The following is a 19,066-nucleotide window of genomic DNA, read 5'->3' on the forward strand; positions in this document are numbered from 1 at the left end:
GTCATTAAGGATGATTTGCTCAAGGTCTTTACAGAGTTTGAGGAAAGCTCAATAATAAGCCGAGGAGTTAATGCTACTTTTTTAGCCCTAATTCCAAAAGATTTTAGACCTATCAGATTGGTGACTAGCATTTACAAGATTTTGGCCAAGGTCTTGTCATTAATGATCAAAAAGGTGCTCCCCTCAATCCCTAGTCAAGCTCAAGGTGCTTTTGTTTAGGAGAGACAAATAATTGATCAAATTTTAATAGCAAATGAATGTGTGGAGAAAATGCGAAGATCAGGTAATCAAGGCTTTGTTTGTAAATTGGATCTTGAAAAGGCCTATGATCTAGTAAACCAAAGTTTCTTGTTAGAGGTGCTCAAGAAGTGCGGGTTTAGGAATAAATGGTGTAAATACTAAATAGATGAAGGGATACTTTTCCTCTTGTCATTTTTTTGTTCTAGTCAATGGGGTAGTTAATGATTTTTTACCCAGCTTGTAGGGTCCTAAGACAAGGTCATCCACTATCCCCTTTCTTATTCACTTTGCTTGCTAATGCTTTTAGTAGACTTTTATCGAATACAAATAGGGTTGGGTTATTAAGAGGTTGGAGAATAGGTAGAGATACAATTCCGATAACCCACCTTCAGTTTGTAGACAACATTATCATTTTTGTGAGGGTTGTGATTTGGTGGAAGTAAGAAACTTGAAGAATCTAATTATCCTCTTTGAGAATGCCTCTAATTTGAAAATCAATTTTGAAAAGAGTTGTGTGGTTAGATTGAACTTGGATGAAGGGGTTTTGGAGTCTATCACTGCCTGCTTAGATTGTTCCTATTCCAAGTGGCCTTTGACCTATTTAGGACTTCCCCTAGGTGCCAACCCAAAGGAAAGTCGATTTTGGAACCTTGTAGTGGAAAAGTTTGGAAAAAAAATTGGCAACTTGGAGGAGGAACTACATTTCTTTAGGGGGTAGAGTGACCTTAATAAAAGCTACACTGGCTAATCTTTCAATTTATTTCCTGTCAGTCTTTAGGATACCTAAGCAAAGAGGATTCAAAAATTGATGAGGGACTTCCTGTGGGAGCCAAGGGAATGAAAAAAGGATCATTTGGTTAGTTGGGAAGTAGTGAGCTAAATCAAAAAAGAAGGGTGGCTAGGGTCACGACAGATAACTAGGAAGAACGAAGTTCTTCTAGGTAAGTGACTTTGGAGGTGGCCCTTGGAAAGAGAGAGGTTATGGCATGAGGTAGTAGCTAGCATTCATGGTTGTTCTGAGACTAGTTGGGATGCGGGGGTATCTCGACGGGCTTCACTCACAACCCCTTGGAAGGCTATTTCAGGCACCCTCCTTAATTTCCTCAAGTATGTAAGATATGATGTCTACTCTGGTAATTTTGTTCTTTTCTAGGAAGATATTTGGATGGGCTCTCAACCTCTAAAAGATCGCTTTCCCTCCCGTTACACTATCTCCCTCTTTAAAAAGGAGTCTGTTTCAAGATTTCTTTCTCCCCCAGTTCTCCCTTTGTCTTTGAATTGGAATTTTGGGTTTCATAGAGGTTTAAGGGATGAGGAATCTGATTGTGTCTCTGAGATCTTGCTTCTTTTGGACTTTGTTTGTTTGGACCTCTCTAAACCCAATAGAAGAATTTGGACCCTAACTCCTAATGGCTCCTTTACTTACGCTTCTTATCTCGAGTCCCTTTATTCTGCCCCTCCCTCTTTGGAGTTCCCTATCAAAGAAATTTGGTCAAGGCCCATTCCCCCTAAAGTAGTTGTTTTCTGTTGGGAAGCTTTTTACGGTAAGATCAATACTATGGATAACCTACAAAAGAAGAGACCTTTTCCTTGTATTACTATATCCCAAACTGGTGTATTTTGTGTAAAAATGCATAATGAGGATCACCACCACTTGTTGTTATCTTGTGTTTTTGCTGATAATATTTGGAATTGGGTCTTTATGTTATTTGGGTGCAGGTGGACCTTGCCCTCTGAAGTAAACCTGCTTTTTGATCCACCTACTTTTGGGCAGCCAACTAAGAGAGGGAAACTAATGTGGAAGTGTATCAGAGCAGCCATTTTGTAGACTATCTGGGAGGAAAGGAATTTTAGAATATTCCAAGAAAAGGAAAGAAGCATTGGTGAAGCAAAGAAGTGCATTATGACAAGAACAACTCATTGGCTAAAAACTTCAGATCTGTTCAGAGGTTATTCTTTCGATGATCTCTGGAAAAGTTGGGCAGAGGTGGCCTCCATAGCCCCCTAAAAGAATATACGGCAGATAGAGTGGAAACCTCCTACAGAGGGTGTGGTAAAGATAAACTTTCATGGTAGCATCTAGGCAATCCAGGGCCTTCGGGAATAGGAGGGAACTTAAGAGATAAGGATAGAAACATCCTATCCCTATTATCAGGACCAGTGGGAGTTGGAGATTCAACAAGGGCTGAGATACTGGCTGCGGTGCAAGGAATACATGCTGCAAACCAACTAGGAGTGGAAAATCTGATAGTTGAGGGAGATTCTAAGGTGGTAGTAAGTTGGTTGTCGAGTCCAGAAACAGTTCGGTGGGGCTACATGGATCTTCTTAAGAAAGTTAATTGGCTCACAAGGAATATGTCAATCACCTATCAGTGGGTCAGACGATCAGCAAATGCCGTGGCAGATTCTTTGGCAAAACAAAGGAGTCTCAAGGGTAAAGTTATTTTCTACCACTCTATGATTGTATTCAGTTTAAGTTTGGTTTATGCTCTCACCTCTAAGGGGAGGTAACATCTCGTGCTTCCTCTTTGGATGAATGTACATTCTTTTTCTTATTAAAACAATCATTTTTCACTTATAAAAGGAAAAACACTCTGACAGTGGATTTATCAAATTCAACTTGATGGTTATGTTTTCGGTAATATTGGGTGTCGAGCATTTCTTGTATTTTTGTAAACCAAGAAGGGGCCATTCTCTTGAGACTCCTAGATCCAGTGCAAGAAGGTAATTCACTAAGGGATGAACTGCTTACTCCTCTTCAAGGATAAAAGTTGGCTTTTTTTTCAGGCTAGACTGAGTTAATGGCAGAACATTGGTTGGGTTTACATGCTTGTGGATGAGCATCTGGCCCTTAGGTTTCTTACAAGAGAGCTTAGAGTATTAGCTACTAGCTTGAATAGTTTGTTTGGGTGGATTCTCAGGTCAGCTAATGCCTTGGCTGATTTTCTTGCAAGAGGGTGGGTTCCCATGTACATGAGGATCATAGCTGCAACAAGCCAATTTTTGCTGCAATGTGATTTGTATTGTTAATGATTTTGGCCAGCAATAAGAAATTTGTACATCTTGTTCCTAGCTGTTGGAATGTATCAGCATATCTCTGTTTCTTATCTATTGATAAATAAAAAACTCTTTAGATCATTGTTATTGGTCAGAAAAGAACATGAAAAAGATGTCCCAATTTAGAAAACTATATACAAGTGTGGAGTTGCATTAAGTAAGGATGTTCTATAATTGCAAAGAACAAGATGTGTATAAACCACCACCACCACACCAAAAAGGAAAATTAATATTTCTTGGAGAGAAAGATAACTTTCATTAAAAACAGATAATGTACATGAGGAGATGTACAAAAATCACCAAGGATTTACAGAGGCATTGAGAATCACTAAGAAAAAAAATCCCTCCTCACCCCAGAGGAATCTCTAAGAATCCATCTAAAATGACAAAAAACCGAGGACAACAGGTCTTTGATTTCATTAAAGATGAAGCTGAATCTCCATGGACCATCTTCTAAATCCTTCATACAGCTGGTAACCATTTTAGAATCTCCTTCCACCACCAGATCAATTAAATTCAGATTAGCTGCAGCTCTCAAACCCACAAGCAAGGCATGAACTTATGCTTCTGGCCTTCTCCTGAGTCTGTTATACCAATCAGTCCACTGAACACCCAGAGCAGCTCACCGTTACCTTTAATAATTTGACCCCCTATCCCAGCCTGTTCCCTATGGCTCAAAACACATATGCAGCTGCCATCAAATTGAAGAATGACATGCACCAGAGGTCTGGGGGACTAGGGGGCGGCCAAGAATTAATAATATTTAATATAGGCAATGTGACACATTTAGAGGCTGTTTTGTATCGGTGGTGTTTAACCAATAAACATTTTATACGAAGTTGCCTCAAAAAACAAGAAAAAAAATTGCCTTTATACATCAGCACCACTAGGTGCCATTAGGAACCACATGCATCAAACAGTAAAAAATTGCCCATAGATCTGAAAGAATGTCATTTTTGGCGTTTTTCTGATAAACAGCTCTCACGTAATCAGAGAGAAACATTTATCACTTAAACGGCTCAACCAAACAATAAATGGGTCATTTTTCTGTAAAATGCCTATTTGGCGCTGAGCTGGAACCATTGCTCCAAAAAACGCCATCCATACCAAACACCATCTTAGTCTGGAGAATGAATATTAATTTTTCAAGAGGTCAAAAACATGCTTACATGATTGTAAAGTGAGAAAACAACTAAAATAAAGAACAAGAAAAACGAAACAGAAAACAGAAATGAAGTGCAAGATAGTCTAGAGATGGCACAAAGCAGAGCAGAAACATCCTTTAACTTACTGGTTCTTTGCGTGAATATACAGAAGGAGTAACCCCTCCTTCTTCTGTTGCTGGCCTCTCTAGCTGTATCAGCAGGCAAACTGCTGGTGATGGAGCATCTAAAGAGAAAACACCGTGTCGCTCAGAAGAAAGTCTATCCTGGCAAGTGAAAACAAACAACAAAAAATTAACTTTTCTTAACCATCTAAAACAAACTAAGACATCATAGCAACAAATTACCCATACCAGAACCCTAAAAGCACAAACAGTTGAAGGAGTCAAGACTCTTAAGAAGCAAAAGAAAATAAATACTATCAATAATCTTCCAAGCTTACATCCTGTATGTCTGTTGGTAGCACACGAAAATAGAAATCCTCCGACAGTTTCTCTCTTCTCTCTCTATTATATAAGCAAATTGTACCATAAAATGGCTCTACAAGACAGACGGATTTAGATAATATATCATTAGAAGAGTAAAGCAGTAAGCAAAAGTCAGTAAAACCAAGGAGGGACAACAGAAAGATCATTTTAAGGACTAAAATTTACCAACAAGCCCAGCCTGAAATGATAATGACAAAAGTTTCACAGAGATCTTCAATCCACTGGGGCAAAGAAAGCAGCACATTTAGATACCTCAAAACAAGGTGTTTCTATAAAAACACGAGAAAAAAATTGAGCCTGGCCACCACAAAATTTGACACTATTTGCAAGATACTCATGAAAAAAAGTTTATTCTGAAATATACAGTTAAACCTTTTATACTGCATTGGATGACTTTCTGGAGTCCTTTGCCCAAATATTTTTGACCTCTCATTTTCCCAATCAAAAGCTGGCTCATAAGCAGGCAATGGAGATTCACCAAAATGCTGGAAATACATTTTTCAAGAAGAAAAAGAACAAAATCCATGTCAAGTTTATGTTGTAATGAGTAGAACAATCACTATATCCCAAAATCAAAAAAGGTAAAGAATAAGGAATTGAAAACAAAATTGGCCATTTTGTGCATAAGGCTCTCATTTATTGATATCTGGTGCTGTGGTGCATACCTTCAAAACCTTTGAGTACGGCATGTTAGTAGAGCCAATATCTGAGGATTGCCTTCCTGATGTGCTAGGAGCATCATCATCAGTAGCATCTTCAGCCTTGGAATGCCTTACATTGGCAAGACGCATCTCTGCAGCCAGATCAAAAGGAACAGAAAAAAAGTTGGCAAGTCACAAGAGGAAAACATGAACTCCTCTCTGGCAACTAGCACCAAAGAGTAGCATTTCCATTAACCATTCAGAAAGTAGCCACAAGCAAATCAGTCTGGACTCCAACAATACAGGTTAAACTTCTGTCCAGAAACCCCTTGAGATATGACCAGCCAAGGGCAGGAGTTTATCGTGGTCTATTGGTCAAACTGAATCTCTTCACAGACAATTTTTTTATCGATAACAGGAAGATTTTATTAAGTTAGCAATAAATACAGATTTACAATCCAGGCAATAACACAGCCCTGCCCAATCAATTACATCACAGCCCAAAACAACTAAATCTCTTCACAGATAAATTAAGGCTTACAAGTTATGTAAATATAATATATATATATATAATTATATATATATATATATTTGGAAAAAGATTTCATAATCTGATCAAGTATAGAAGCCTGACCAAACAACTACTCTATTTCTGCCACAAGGATAGATAATGTAGACTATCCAAATTGCCCACTGAGTAAAGAACCCTCTAGATAGACCACATGCTTAATCCCCCAGTCTACCCATATATCCACCTTGTATTGGTGACTTGCCCAATTAATATAAGCTAACAGAGTTTTTGATAAGTAATACAAGCCACCAAAGTATATTTTTTTAGCATAACAAACATTGCATATATAAGAAAGGGATTATTTTAGAGATATGGCACTTTTTGGGGGACAAAAAGTTTACCACATGGAAGATTCCTAGGTCATTTAGAAGCTTCCCAAAGCAACTCAACTAGCAAACCTATTCCCTATAATGTACATTGAGCAGTAAAAACAGTCCCTAGAGAAACATATTAGCTATTTAGTTCTCATCAAACTACTCACCCGTTTCTACATCAGTATCAGGCCCTTCAAATAGTTGATTTTGAAACAAAATAGGAGATACGCTTTCATAGTGCCCATACTTGTTATCATCCTTTACCCAATCTGCCTTATAGCATTGAACCAGTTCATTGAGATGCGGCCACTGCTCCAAATTTTCATTGAGCTGACAGAAAAACAAAACGTAAATGGCATTTACATGGAGGAGAGAAAAGTGTTTCTTTTGCTTACGCAGAGTAACAAGCATTCCCACATAACATGATGAAATTTCATGAATCTATTTGATTTGAGATACTAGCAATGGACTATTGAGTGTTACCAAAGATGTTGGACAATAGATGTGCCAAGACATATAGCTGGTTACCCACCGGCTGTGTGTGTGTGCAGATATGTGTATGTCACATGCAAGAAGAGACACCGGAAGCAAGAAAGCTCAAAAGCAATACCAGATCATCACAATTTAATTACAAATTGCCCTCCCTCCCACCATTCCAACAGTGCCCCTCCCTTCAGAAGAAGCACTCCATATTTTCATATTTTCATTAATAGAAAATTTTAGATACATGAAACATTCCATCTCTAGTGCTGAGAAGAAGAACCAATATGGTACAAAGAACAACCCTTCACTGCAACTCACTGACGATTTTATACATCACACTCCATGGCAAGTCCATCCTCCACTAGGAACAGAATCTCCACTTTTTAATCATTAACAGAGAAGTTTTTTTTCCTCTTTTGGATAGGTAATCTGAAGGGTTTCATCAACAGAAACAAAAATACTACATATATATAACAGTACTCGCCAACTAAGGGTAAGGCTGTGTTCTTCCCCTCTTTGGCTGATTGTAAACTCTATTAAGAGTGAGGCTACACCTCACGCCTCTCTCAGGGATGCTTGTAACAGTTCTATCTTTTGATTTAATAAAATAATCTTTCAATTATCAAAAACAATAACAATAACAACAGTACTTTCCAATTGCAGTACAACCCATAGTAAAACAAATGGAGCCACACACTCCATCTCAGCAAAAGCATAGCCAAAACACAGGATCAAACCCACAGAACTGAAGGCTCAGTTGCACCTGCTCTGTCCCCAACTCACGCCCCTACTAACCTCTGACCAACTAACCTGACTATTCAGATACCAAAAAAAAAAGAAAGTTTCCATCACCCTTACTCTACCCTTCTGACTGTCGTCCCAAAAGGGCCAGAGTACAGCTTTTTCTCGATCACCATCCCCCATGCAATTGTTCTCTCCAATCCCCCTCATGTTAATTCATCAGCTGAAGGGTTAGGACCTTGATGGTTATCCAATCCATCCAATCACCATTGCTGAATCCCACTCGATCTCCAAACTGTAGGCCAAATATCCTTGTACTTTTTTCATCAATATAAATTATGCATATCTTTTTTTTTTTGGTATTTAATGCAACACATTAATAACTCTCAAAGGTGGGAATAGCAGGACTCCCAAATCTTCTTATACTGCTCAGTCAGCTTCCACATTTTTGCAAACTTTTTCACTTGTAATTAACTTCAACTGGTGCTGTCCAAGATCAGTGGTCAAGCTACCTCAAGGGCAAAAAGGTGAAAGGTTTAAAAAAGGCAGGATCTTGTGGAGCATCATTACTTTAGCAGTAATTACAACTTGGAGAGAGAAATTTCTTGAAAGCAAGATCTCTACAGAGGAGATGGTGACTAGGAGGGCAGTAGGAAAGGTGATTTACATATAACTCATGTACAGTAACCTGATTTTGGCAGATAATACAATAAACTTTTTTGGATAAAAAATACAATAATTTACCATTATCAAAACAATTATCAAAAAAAAAATTACCATTATCAAAAGATTGATCAAAACAATTACCATTATCAAAAGAAATTACACATAACCCAGCTGCCCCCATATCCTTCCATCCATTTCATCCCTTTTCAGATCCCTAATTAAAGTATTCTAAATCCCAATTGCCATCAAAAGTTGTCGTGATTATGTACTTTTATCAATTCTACCCCTTCCATACCATTAATCCCACAAATTTACAATAGTTTTACTTATTTTCGCATCAATGTGGCTTTTTCCCTAAATTTCCCCACTAATCCTGCATTAATTTGTCCCTTTTTACTCCATGGCACACACATCATCATCACCATCATCTAAGCCTTGTCCCAACTATATGGGGTCAGCTAATATGAACCCTGTTTTGCCATTCTAGTCTGTTCAGTGCCACGTCCATCATCAAATTATGGGCACTTAAATCATTTCTTACTGCTTCTACCCAAGTCCCTTTCAATCTACCACTAGCTCTTCTAGCCCCTTCAACTTGTAACAGATCACTTCTTCTAACGAGTGATGTAGATGATCTTCTATGCACGTGACCAAACCACCTATATCTAGTTTCTCTCATTTTATCACCTATTGGAGCTACTCCTATGTTCCTTCTTTTTTTTTTTTTTTTTTTGATAGATTACTCCTATGTTCCTTTGTATGACTTCATTTTTTATTCTGATTCTGGTTTTACTACTCATCCAAGCATACGCATTTCTGCCAGTCATTTTTTGGACATGTTGTTTTGATCATTAAAAACATCACAATAGCAATCTCCAAGGTTCAAAGTATCGGAAACACCAAGTGTATCGGAAAGACAATTTTAAGAGATGTATCGAGATACACCTTGGATGCGCATGCGTATCGGAGAAAAACTAAGATACGCTTGGAAACACTATAAATACTTTAATAAATCATAAAAATACATCAACAACACTAAATATAAGACCTCAATGAGGTGTATATACATTAAATTAATATATTTTAATGGTTTTATGAAGAAATAAATTGTAGCTAATTATTATTTCATCAAAAATCCTATGCTTAACTATAATTTATAAATTATAATTCTTAAGTTCTAATGTTTTATGGGATGGGAAAAACCCAACTCTCCTATCCAGCCATAAAACATGCATTGACACAACTTGTATGTGAAAATATAATTAATAATTATTTATTATTTAAATAATTATGATTTATTATTCATTTCCAAAAATTATAAAAATAAATAAACATTATATAATATATTCAAAAAATAGTTATTAAAGAAGAAATTTCAATTGCTTTGTGGATATGATAGATCATCCATAGAATTATAATATATTCAATCATTGTGATCAAATGATAAAATATAATTAATTATTTATTCATTTTTTAATTCTAAAAATATAAAAATAAAAAAATATATATATTAAAGAAGAAATTTAAATTGGTCTATGGATATGATAAATCATCCATAGAATTATAATATATTCAATTGTTGTGATCAAATGATAAAATATAATTAATTATTATTTATTTATAATTCTAAAAATACAAAAAATCAAAAAATATATTAAAGAATAAATTTCAATTGCTCTATGGATATTATAGATAAATCCATAGATCTAAAACATATTTAGTCTTTATAGGCAAAGATAAAATTACATTTTCAAATTTTTTGTTAATTTATATTTCCCCAAATATCTTCATGAAATTTCCATAAATCTACTGATAACACAAAAAAAGTGTGATTTTGAATGTAAGAAATGTAGATCAACATAAATTTAAGCATTCAAGAGAAAAAAGAAATCACAAGATATTATAAAAAAATTGAAAAATTTACCAATTTTGCCATATTTTTTCAAATTTTGAAAAATCTTTAAAAAAATAACGATTCACATTTGTTTCTTGCAAAATTTTGCAAATCTAGCACTCTAGGAATGAACTTTGGAGTTTTAGAGTCATTTGGGGTTGAAAGAAGGCTTATTTCGGGAAAAAGAAGCTCGCTTTCCCCCTTTAATTTTTTTTTTTTACTCTTTGGCCGTATCCTTTTCGTCGATATGCTACCGATACGCCCCAATGCGGGTCCAATAAGCATGAAAAAAGACGAAATGTTCGATTTCCATGCATATCCCGTATCTATTTTTCAAAGATACAATACGATACGCCCTGTATCGGGCGTATTGTATCGAAATTTTAAACCTTGGCAATAACAATAATAGTTACAAAAACCTTGCATTTGGTGCTGACCTTTGATTGACTTTGGACTTATTTATTGATGGTGTTTAGCAGGTTATTTTTCTCTAAATTGGACCAAAAACTTTTTTTAGGTTAAATCTCTTCATCTGTTGTTCTTTTGTTTTGTTTAATAAAGTTATGCCTTATTACCAAAACAAATTTAATATGACAGCAGCCAAAAAGAATAAATATATATATATATAACCTCCTAAACACATGAAAAAAGGAGGAGAAATAATGGCAACAAGATCTTCTCAAACATGCAACTTCTGATTACAGAAATTTTAAAACTTTATCAAGTCCACCACAATAATCATTCCTTTTTTTTCCTTTAACAGTCATGACTTCATTATTATTTGATTGGAAATAGGAAACATACCAGTGGATCTAACTCTGGACAAGAATCAAATAGTTGATGTGGTATTCTTCTAAACCGATGTCCACCAGATGGTGATTCTTCCATTGCCTGAAACCACAATCAGAGATGATTAAGTACATATAATATACAAATATGGAATCACTGGCAAACACTGTCCAACCAGAATTACCAAAGAAAAAATTAACTAAGAAGCAAATAGAAATGGAAAGAAACAGGTCATTCTATCCAGCCAGAACTGGATTCTAGTACATTCTCCCACCCTGTATTCCACTCCAAAAATGAGAAGTCAAAAGGTTTTTTTATGCCTATCCACACGGAACATCCATGGGATGAAGTAACCAGGTCAGGATCCTGAGATCATGTATGGACCAATAGATCGCAGCAGTTGATCACTAATGAAGAACCCATATCAGAATCAATCCTCTGAGGCTCTGAAAGCATGCCAATGTAACCTAAAAAACAAGTTTCTCCGCCAAAGCTAATCTTACAATTTTTGCATAATTATAACTTTGGTCAGTTTGTTTTTAAGAGTTACTTTCTACTGTGTTGATGTCATAGGAATAGAGTGAATTAGAGAAAATGTCTTAAAGGGTCAAAGACTAAAAGCCGCCTAAAGAGTAAGTAGAGAACATTTGGAATTTTGAGTAGTTAAAGTTGTAGGTTCCTCATTTTTCTTTCTACCTAATTTTCAGGGGACAAATTGTCTATTTTCTTGACTTTGGTGCCATTGGATAGCTTCCTTCAGTTACCTATTCAACTCAGCCTTAACCACAACAATTTTGAATCAGCTACATGAATCCTGTCAGGTCATTTTGCACCATTAAGAGCCACATTTTCTGTCAAATCAAAACTCTTTAGATCATTTCTTACCAGTTCAGAGTCTTCAGACAACATTTTCATTGGTCATACCTTGCTCTTTTCAAGCCTTCTATAGTTCTACTTACACCAAATCAACCCTTCTCACCAGTGAAGTTATTAGTCATCTATGCACATTATCAAACAATCTCAACAACTGAGGACCTGGTCTAAAGTCCTGGAGAAAAACCATCAAAACCAACCCAATTTCCACCCAGGTTCAAACTATGTTTCTCAGTAAGTTTCAAGTGTGTTAATAAGATATAGAAAGTACAAATAAAGCTTTAAAATAACTTTGTTGTTGATTAGGACAACTAGTTGTCATTTGCCTTGTCAATGTAGTTAATGGACAATTGTCCAGGTGACTAAATCATGGGTATTGATTGACTAGTTAGTGATGCATCAGCATGGGCCCTAACTGACAAGTCAGGAACTAGAGATTTGATTTTCTTTATCAGTTTGATGATTCTTCGATAACAATGTATACACTACAAAGAATTGAAGTGTTACCAGGACACCTCAAGAACACAACCATGCGAAAACTTTATACTTGGCCCAACACTTCTTGTGACGTCTTGATAATGCTCCAACTGAAGTTAGCAAAAACCTTTCACTAATGACTTGTCAAAAATTTTATCTTCTTATTTTCCTATGCCTTCACTTTGGTTTTTTTGTATAACCTGTATTTTTTCCATGTCCCTATTCCATGATTTTCAAAGGTTGACATAACGGATGCTGGCCCATGGACACCTGGGTACTTTGGCAGCAGTTTCATGCACCAATACAATAGTGGATTGCAGTGTCCCCATTCTAGAATGCATGCTCCTCCTACACAACCCTATGATCCCTCTAAAACACATATGTTTCCATTGTTGAACTCAAAAATCTAAAGTCCTTTAGATGAGCAAAAGAATTCCACACAACAAACATTCACATTGCAGAACCGTACCTTTAAAGTCATTCTCCCCAAGTTCCCTCAACCCTCTAGTCCTCTACCCAAGCAAAGATTTTTAACTTGTTCAAACATAACTTCTAAGCTACATAGTGGCAGACAACAAACTAGATCCACTAGGTAGACAAACTAGATCCACTAGGTAGACAATACCTAAACCAATAATCCTAGCTAACAAATAAACAAGTTCAAACACCGAATCCTTTAGTCTATCGGATTCAGCCATCAAATGTCCAATATCACTAAAACAAAGTAAAAGAACAAAAGAAAAATAGCAGCTCGCTTGCATTGTAAATAAAAATTCTTCAGCACCAATCCCCTGCATTATGCATCCCCAAAGGAAAGATAGAAAAATAGTGACAAAGTATAAGGGGTATGAGCTACATTTCCAAAAGCAGGCAACAATATAAACCGTTGCAACAACCTTTAATGAAGATATAGCAAGGGACACCACACCGTTTGTTTGGTAGCAGAACAGGGAAGTGCAGATACACTAATGCTCCCTCCAAAGCAAAACACCAGAAGCCAGCGTTCTAGGTGGAAGTTTGGAACTGAAGCTGGAAGCTCCCTTTCTGCCCCCTACACTCTGAGGTTTTGATTTCGAACTAAAATGTACCGAAGTAGAAGAAGAAGATGGATAGTACCTCAAGCACAGGAGATGGTTCAGAAACGAAATGAGTTCAGCAACGCTGTAGCAGTCGAATTTTCACAACTAAATGGCTTGAGATCAAAGCGTGGTGGTCGGATTCTCAGTCACAAAGTCAACATTGAGCCACCTACTCTCCTACTCCAGATCTGTGGTCTACTAAGCTCCATTGCAATTGCCGTTCCTCTAGGAGCTCAACTATAGGATTTAGTCAAGGGAGGATCCATAAATCAGACGGTATCGTTGAATAAGTTGTCAATTCAGGCTACAACCACCAATGGTTATGGCATGTCATGAAGACAAATTGATACTTCCTGGCATGATTTGCACATAGAATGAACTCAAAATTAGGGTTTTAAGGGATCTCTTGCACCTTTATTTTAAGTGATCTATCACATTTCGTTCTCAGAGTAGGATCTGACACAGAGCAGGTCTGAACGTCAGATTTCATCATGCAGATCAAAAACCCTATGAATCTCAAAGAAAAATACATACAGCGAATCGTCTGAACCAGATCTGTCCGAATCTTAGCTCCGTTGCCCTCGCCAGACCGGGGTCGACCGTTGGACGTTATCGCCGCCGCTTCTAGGGTAAGAACCGAGGTAGCAACGGCTCTCTAGAAGGGGAGTGAAGAGCAAGGAGGGTAAAATAACTGTTTATCACCTCCAGCGAGACAAATTAACATTGCTTTTCGCGACGCAAATTTACCACTAACCAGTTAACCAGCGACCCTTTTTTCTTTTGGCGCTCAAACTAAGTACTAACTAGTAACCAGTGCGAGCAGCAGCAGAGAGCCACAGACCCTGCTGATGTTAAGAATGTCCTTATTCGTGTGTTTTATTAATTATTTAAGGTAATTTTTTATACATTCTCATTTCTTTTGTAAATCTTCATTTTCAGGATTTTTTACGTAGCCGAGATGCCTAGCCTCCTGGTCTTGGTGCTATTCAATCTAGCCACATTAGCGGACAGAAACCTTGTTTACGAATGAATGCCCTCGTTCATGCAATTGAGATTTGAGAAATGCTCTCTCAAACTCCGAGCCCCAGAGGTGCTTGACGGATGCTTTTTACTGTGAATCAGAAAAATCCAATCCTTCAATTAAGTCTCATTTTTTGTTAAAATGTGTCTGGTCGAGATTTTTGCTTATTAGGCGTTTGGTCTTTAAAGTTTAAAGTGGTTTGTTTTTTATATTGATAAATTTTGTTTTTATTGGAGATGTGACATCTCAGAAAAGTACTTATGCTTTCTACTTTTTTGTTTTTAACGTGAAGCAAGTTGGCAAGGCATTGCTGCAACGCCCTCCTTGTGTAGATGCGTTAAAAACTTAAAATGGTGATTCAAGTTCATCCTCCTGCTCAATGTCATAACTCATAAGAGAACCATTGAATCACCGTTTCTGCATGAATCAGTATTACCAAGCATGTTTTTGTTGTTTATGCTGCATAAGTGCTGACGTAGAAGTTGGTATAACAAATTGCTCATGGGTGAAATTTTTGTCAAACACCATCTCTTATGATGCGAAGGGGCGTTTACTGTTTACTGTTTAGCTTCTCTGAACACTATTTTGAATTTTTACAAGCTTAGATGAGGATGAAAAGCAGAAATAGCTTTATAAAGCTGTGTTTGGTTTAAAAGAGAAGGTAGAGAAAGGTAGAAAAACCTATAATAATTTAATGTGATGCATTATAATGTAAATAAACTTGATAGCTGTTATAAATGCAAGTGAGGGATTGAATGATTGTGGGCCATATTCACTTTATGACTGGCGTGGAATAAAATAATTGGTCCCAAAGCCTACAAAAATATCTATCAAGCTCAGCTAATCCATTCTCCCTAATACAACCATAGATAAGATAGAACACAATAGTTGTTCAGTCTGTTGAACAGCTATTGAGTTTCTTTTTTTTTTTTTTTTCTCAAAATCTGAATTTGCCCTGCCTGAAGGCCTGGGCCCAAAACAGTATAAAATGCTAACCTGAGCCATTGGGACGCTTTGTGTTGCTAATTGGCCCAGTAGTTTTTCTTTTCTGGTAATATAAATGACTCAGTGGTTGAGATGTTCACTTAGCAACCCTCCACATATAGAGGTTTGAGACCAAAACTGTGTAAATGCAGGCTCACTCAAGGTTAGTGGACCTTATGTACACCCTGAGCTATTCCCACCCTATAATCCCGTGTAACATGTAATATTTAAGGCCATTCTTTCTTTTTTTTTTAAGGCAATGGCTAATTTCATTAAGAATGCTGAGAAACTCAAATACAATTCATGAGAGTACAATCAGCAAACAAAAAGGAAAAGATAAACCCAATACAAATTGCAATAAATCTTGAGCACCAAGAGAAATTCTTGTAAGCGCTCTACAAACGGTGCAACAATAAAAGAGGACTGACCTCCAACAGAGTCAAAACTCCACAAAAAACTCCCAAAGACGGGGGATACACAGAAAAAAATTGCCAAAGTCACCTGTTCTAAGGCAATCGCAACTAAAAACTTCAAACTTAAAGGTGAAAAGAAGAGAGTCAACCATTGTCTCACCCATGCTTCGACGTAATAGTTATCTTGCAAAGTAAAACTCCTTCCAAGGCAAACCATCCCTAGGCATGAGGCAAGAAAAAGCCACATCCCCACTAAAAGATAAGATGGTCCAAAAAAAGTGCCAAAAAACGGTTCCTCCAATAACTGAAAGGCTGGATAGTGCCAGAGACTGAACGGAAATGATTGAGCTGCACCGGAAAGATATGCTAGAACAAAGAATAATCCTCCTCACTAAAGAACAACTCCTTGGAATACACCACACCAGAAAGCATCCCAAGGAAGAGGATATGCCCAAATGGTCGTGGACTCCTAAAGAGGGGGAGATATGCATCTACCAACATTTTCTCCAGTTCGGTCTTTGGTTTCCCCTTCATCCACTGATTTCCGAACTGTTGAGGGCGTATGGGATTACTCTTAGCCAATTGGTGCCCAACGCCATTACGATCATAGTGGCCATGCTGGTGGTGGCTCGGTTCTAGGGGATGGAACTGACACCAAGTCTCTTCCGAGCGATGTTTGTGCCAAGGAGGCATTCTTCCGAGAATGGCATGTACTACCTCCAACCCCGTTGGACCAAGCTGATAGAAAACCCTTCTTCCATGCATAACTGGAAGGCAAAATTCTTCTTTTTGTCATGTTCCGAGGGATGGTCCTTCAAGTCGGGGTGGGGAAAGGTTAGCAGGTTGCAGAGAAGAATGTCCTCGTGCTCACGAGTGAGGAGAACGATGATCTTGTGTAGTTGCTCGACCTAGTGATAGTCCGAGCCCAGCCTTTGGTGGAGGAGGAGGTCCCACTAGTTTTTAAGGGGCTCAGCCCTGATCCCCTCAGTAGGAAGACCCTGTGGTCCCTTAACACGTCCTTCCCCACCCTTTTTTTTTTCTTTTGCTGCATTGCTAATGGCTTTGCTTTGTTTGCAAAGGTGCCGATGAATGCCTGCAAAGCTGTTATAGAACGTGCTTAAGCCATGTAGAAGGAACGGGCTAAAACGCCCTAGAGGCCTTTTCACAGGTAGAAGGAGAAGGTCCCTACCCCTGCGAAGGGGGCGTCCTCTTGTCAGGTCCCTAGTAAAGGGACCACACCAGTGGCTTCCACGAAGGGAGCAACTTCACAAGTCCCTGCCAAGGGGAAGAAACCTGTCGAGGAGGTGCCGCCGAGGCGAGAGCAGCACATGCCACCAAAGCCGACCACTGGGTCACAGAAGCCCGCCCAGGAGAACGAGGTGGGGCAGAAGAGGCCACTTGAGGAAGTCGTGGGGGATCAGCCCCCACAAAAGGTGGCCCATTCTGGGGGCTTGACGGGAAACGCTTTGAGGGGGTCCCATAGAGCAAATGGGGTCGTTTTCTACCCCCACACCCTTGGAGGAGCTCACCGAGCGGTCCAACCAAATCTTCCATCCCTAGTGGAACATCCGCGAGGGGGACTCCATCCGGAATGAGGGGGTTGGTCAAGCCCTGGTGAGCAGGACCCTCCTCTCAAGAGGCTACTTTCAGATGCTAGGGAGCACGCTCGAGAGAGTCTACACTCAGGGCCTGGGAATCCTGGTTGAGGTAACATTTCTTCCTTCTTCTCCATGCCTTTTTGTTTTTCTGTGGAGTAATGACTGTTTCTTTGTTGCAAGTCTGCCTTCACCATGTTGATCTTGGGGACCGGCTGAAGCTAACCTTGGCCTAGATGGACAAGCAAGAGGAGAAGAGGAAGCTCCAACAAGTTGTCACCGCTGCTAAGGAAAAGTATCACAAGTTTCGGCAAATCCTCATCGACGAATAGAAATTCCGTATGGAGGCTCAAGCGCAACTGAAGGAGGCGTAGGAGAGCCTCTCCAAGGAGTAGATGGAGATGACCCGTATCGCAGGCCTTCTTTCCGAGGCAGAGCGACGCCTCACTCAGGCCGAAGGGGATACGGCGAAGGCGAAGAAGAGGGTGGACGAGGCGGATAAGAGGGTCAAGGGGGCAACAAACCGTACCACGGAGGTCGAGACAAGGGCCCAGGAGGCAAAGAAGTGGGCTGAAGAACTAGCCAGTCTTGCCTCAGAAGCTTACTTGGATGGGATTGAGGACACTAAGAAGGCACCCATAGTGGCTCTGCCTAACTTCGACGCCAAATCACTGAAGGTGATCCTTGATTCTCTAGAGGAGGCTACCAACTCTTCTCTTCCCCCTCCTACAGGAGGCAAGGCTTAAGCTGGGTTTTTTCTATTTTCTTGTTAAATTTTCTCTTTTTTTTTACAATGTACATGTATTCGGCCTGAGGGATCGTGAAACAAATTTGTAAAGCCAAAAGAATTTTTGTGCAAAATGAAAATCTGTGGCATTTTTGGATTTTTTGCTTCAACTGTTGCACTTGTGCTTTGCTGTGTTTTTTTCCTTGTATTTTTGCACTTATGTTTTTGTTGCCAAAGGGTTCTTGCCTTTCCAAAAGAAAAAACACAGTGTGAGAGTTGAAACCTCTGCGGTTAGGCTTGCCTGACCTGATGCCCTTTTAAGTGTTCACTTAGGCAAGATCGAAGAGGCCTGTGATGGAGGGAAGTAGAGCATGGGGGCCGAGGCTGATCTGAGACTTGCCTACCTCCCATTCTTCTAAGTGTTGACTTCGGCGAGGCCTAAGTGCCCTACCGTGTTGGGGGGGTGGCTGAGACAGAGCTGAGGCTCGTTTGGCTCCGTGAGGCCTAGGCAGAGCTGAAGCTCACTTGACTCCCGTATCCCTGTGCATTAGCTTTGGCGAGGCCAAGGTGGCCTTCCCTATTGGGGGGTGATTGAGGCAGCTAAGGCTCGTCTGGCTCCACGAGGCTTAGGCAAAGATGAGGCTCGCCTAGCTCCCATATCCCCGCATACTTGTTTAGATGAGGTCGAGCACAATGCTCTGATGAGGCTTGCTTCCTTTGCTTGTAGCGTTAAGTGTGAAAGTCTTTAGTTTGGGTGTTCACTACTTATTCGTTAAATCTTGACGTTGGCCTAGCGAAGGAGTATAGCCCTCAGAGGGGGTTGTGCGCCCTACTAGTCGCGAGGCCGAAG

General features: G+C 39.0%; 1 protein-coding gene across 1 annotated transcript in view; it reads right to left on the bottom strand.

The window, feature by feature from the left end:
- The window catches only part of SPK1 (guanyl-nucleotide exchange factor), a 70,426-nt gene extending 56,100 nt beyond the window's left edge, over positions 1 to 14,326 (bottom strand). Inside the window, exons 1-9 of the mRNA XM_088964465.1 lie at positions 14,011 to 14,326; positions 13,514 to 13,932; positions 11,063 to 11,149; positions 6,642 to 6,804; positions 5,614 to 5,741; positions 5,321 to 5,433; positions 5,114 to 5,169; positions 4,903 to 5,000; positions 4,589 to 4,726 (exon numbers count right to left, since the gene is read on the bottom strand). Of these exons, the coding sequence (XP_088820591.1) occupies positions 4,589 to 4,726; positions 4,903 to 5,000; positions 5,114 to 5,169; positions 5,321 to 5,433; positions 5,614 to 5,741; positions 6,642 to 6,804; positions 11,063 to 11,146 (780 nt within the window). The 5' untranslated portion in view covers positions 11,147 to 11,149; positions 13,514 to 13,932; positions 14,011 to 14,326. The remainder of the gene's footprint in view (positions 1 to 4,588; positions 4,727 to 4,902; positions 5,001 to 5,113; positions 5,170 to 5,320; positions 5,434 to 5,613; positions 5,742 to 6,641; positions 6,805 to 11,062; positions 11,150 to 13,513; positions 13,933 to 14,010) is intronic.
- Positions 14,327 to 19,066: the final 4,740 nt, after the last annotated feature.

This window comes from Nelumbo lutea, chromosome 1, assembly GCF_056320005.1.
Source record: "Nelumbo lutea isolate HS-2025 chromosome 1, American lotus-T2T, whole genome shotgun sequence".
In the NCBI taxonomy this organism is placed as follows: domain Eukaryota; kingdom Viridiplantae; phylum Streptophyta; class Magnoliopsida; order Proteales; family Nelumbonaceae; genus Nelumbo; species Nelumbo lutea.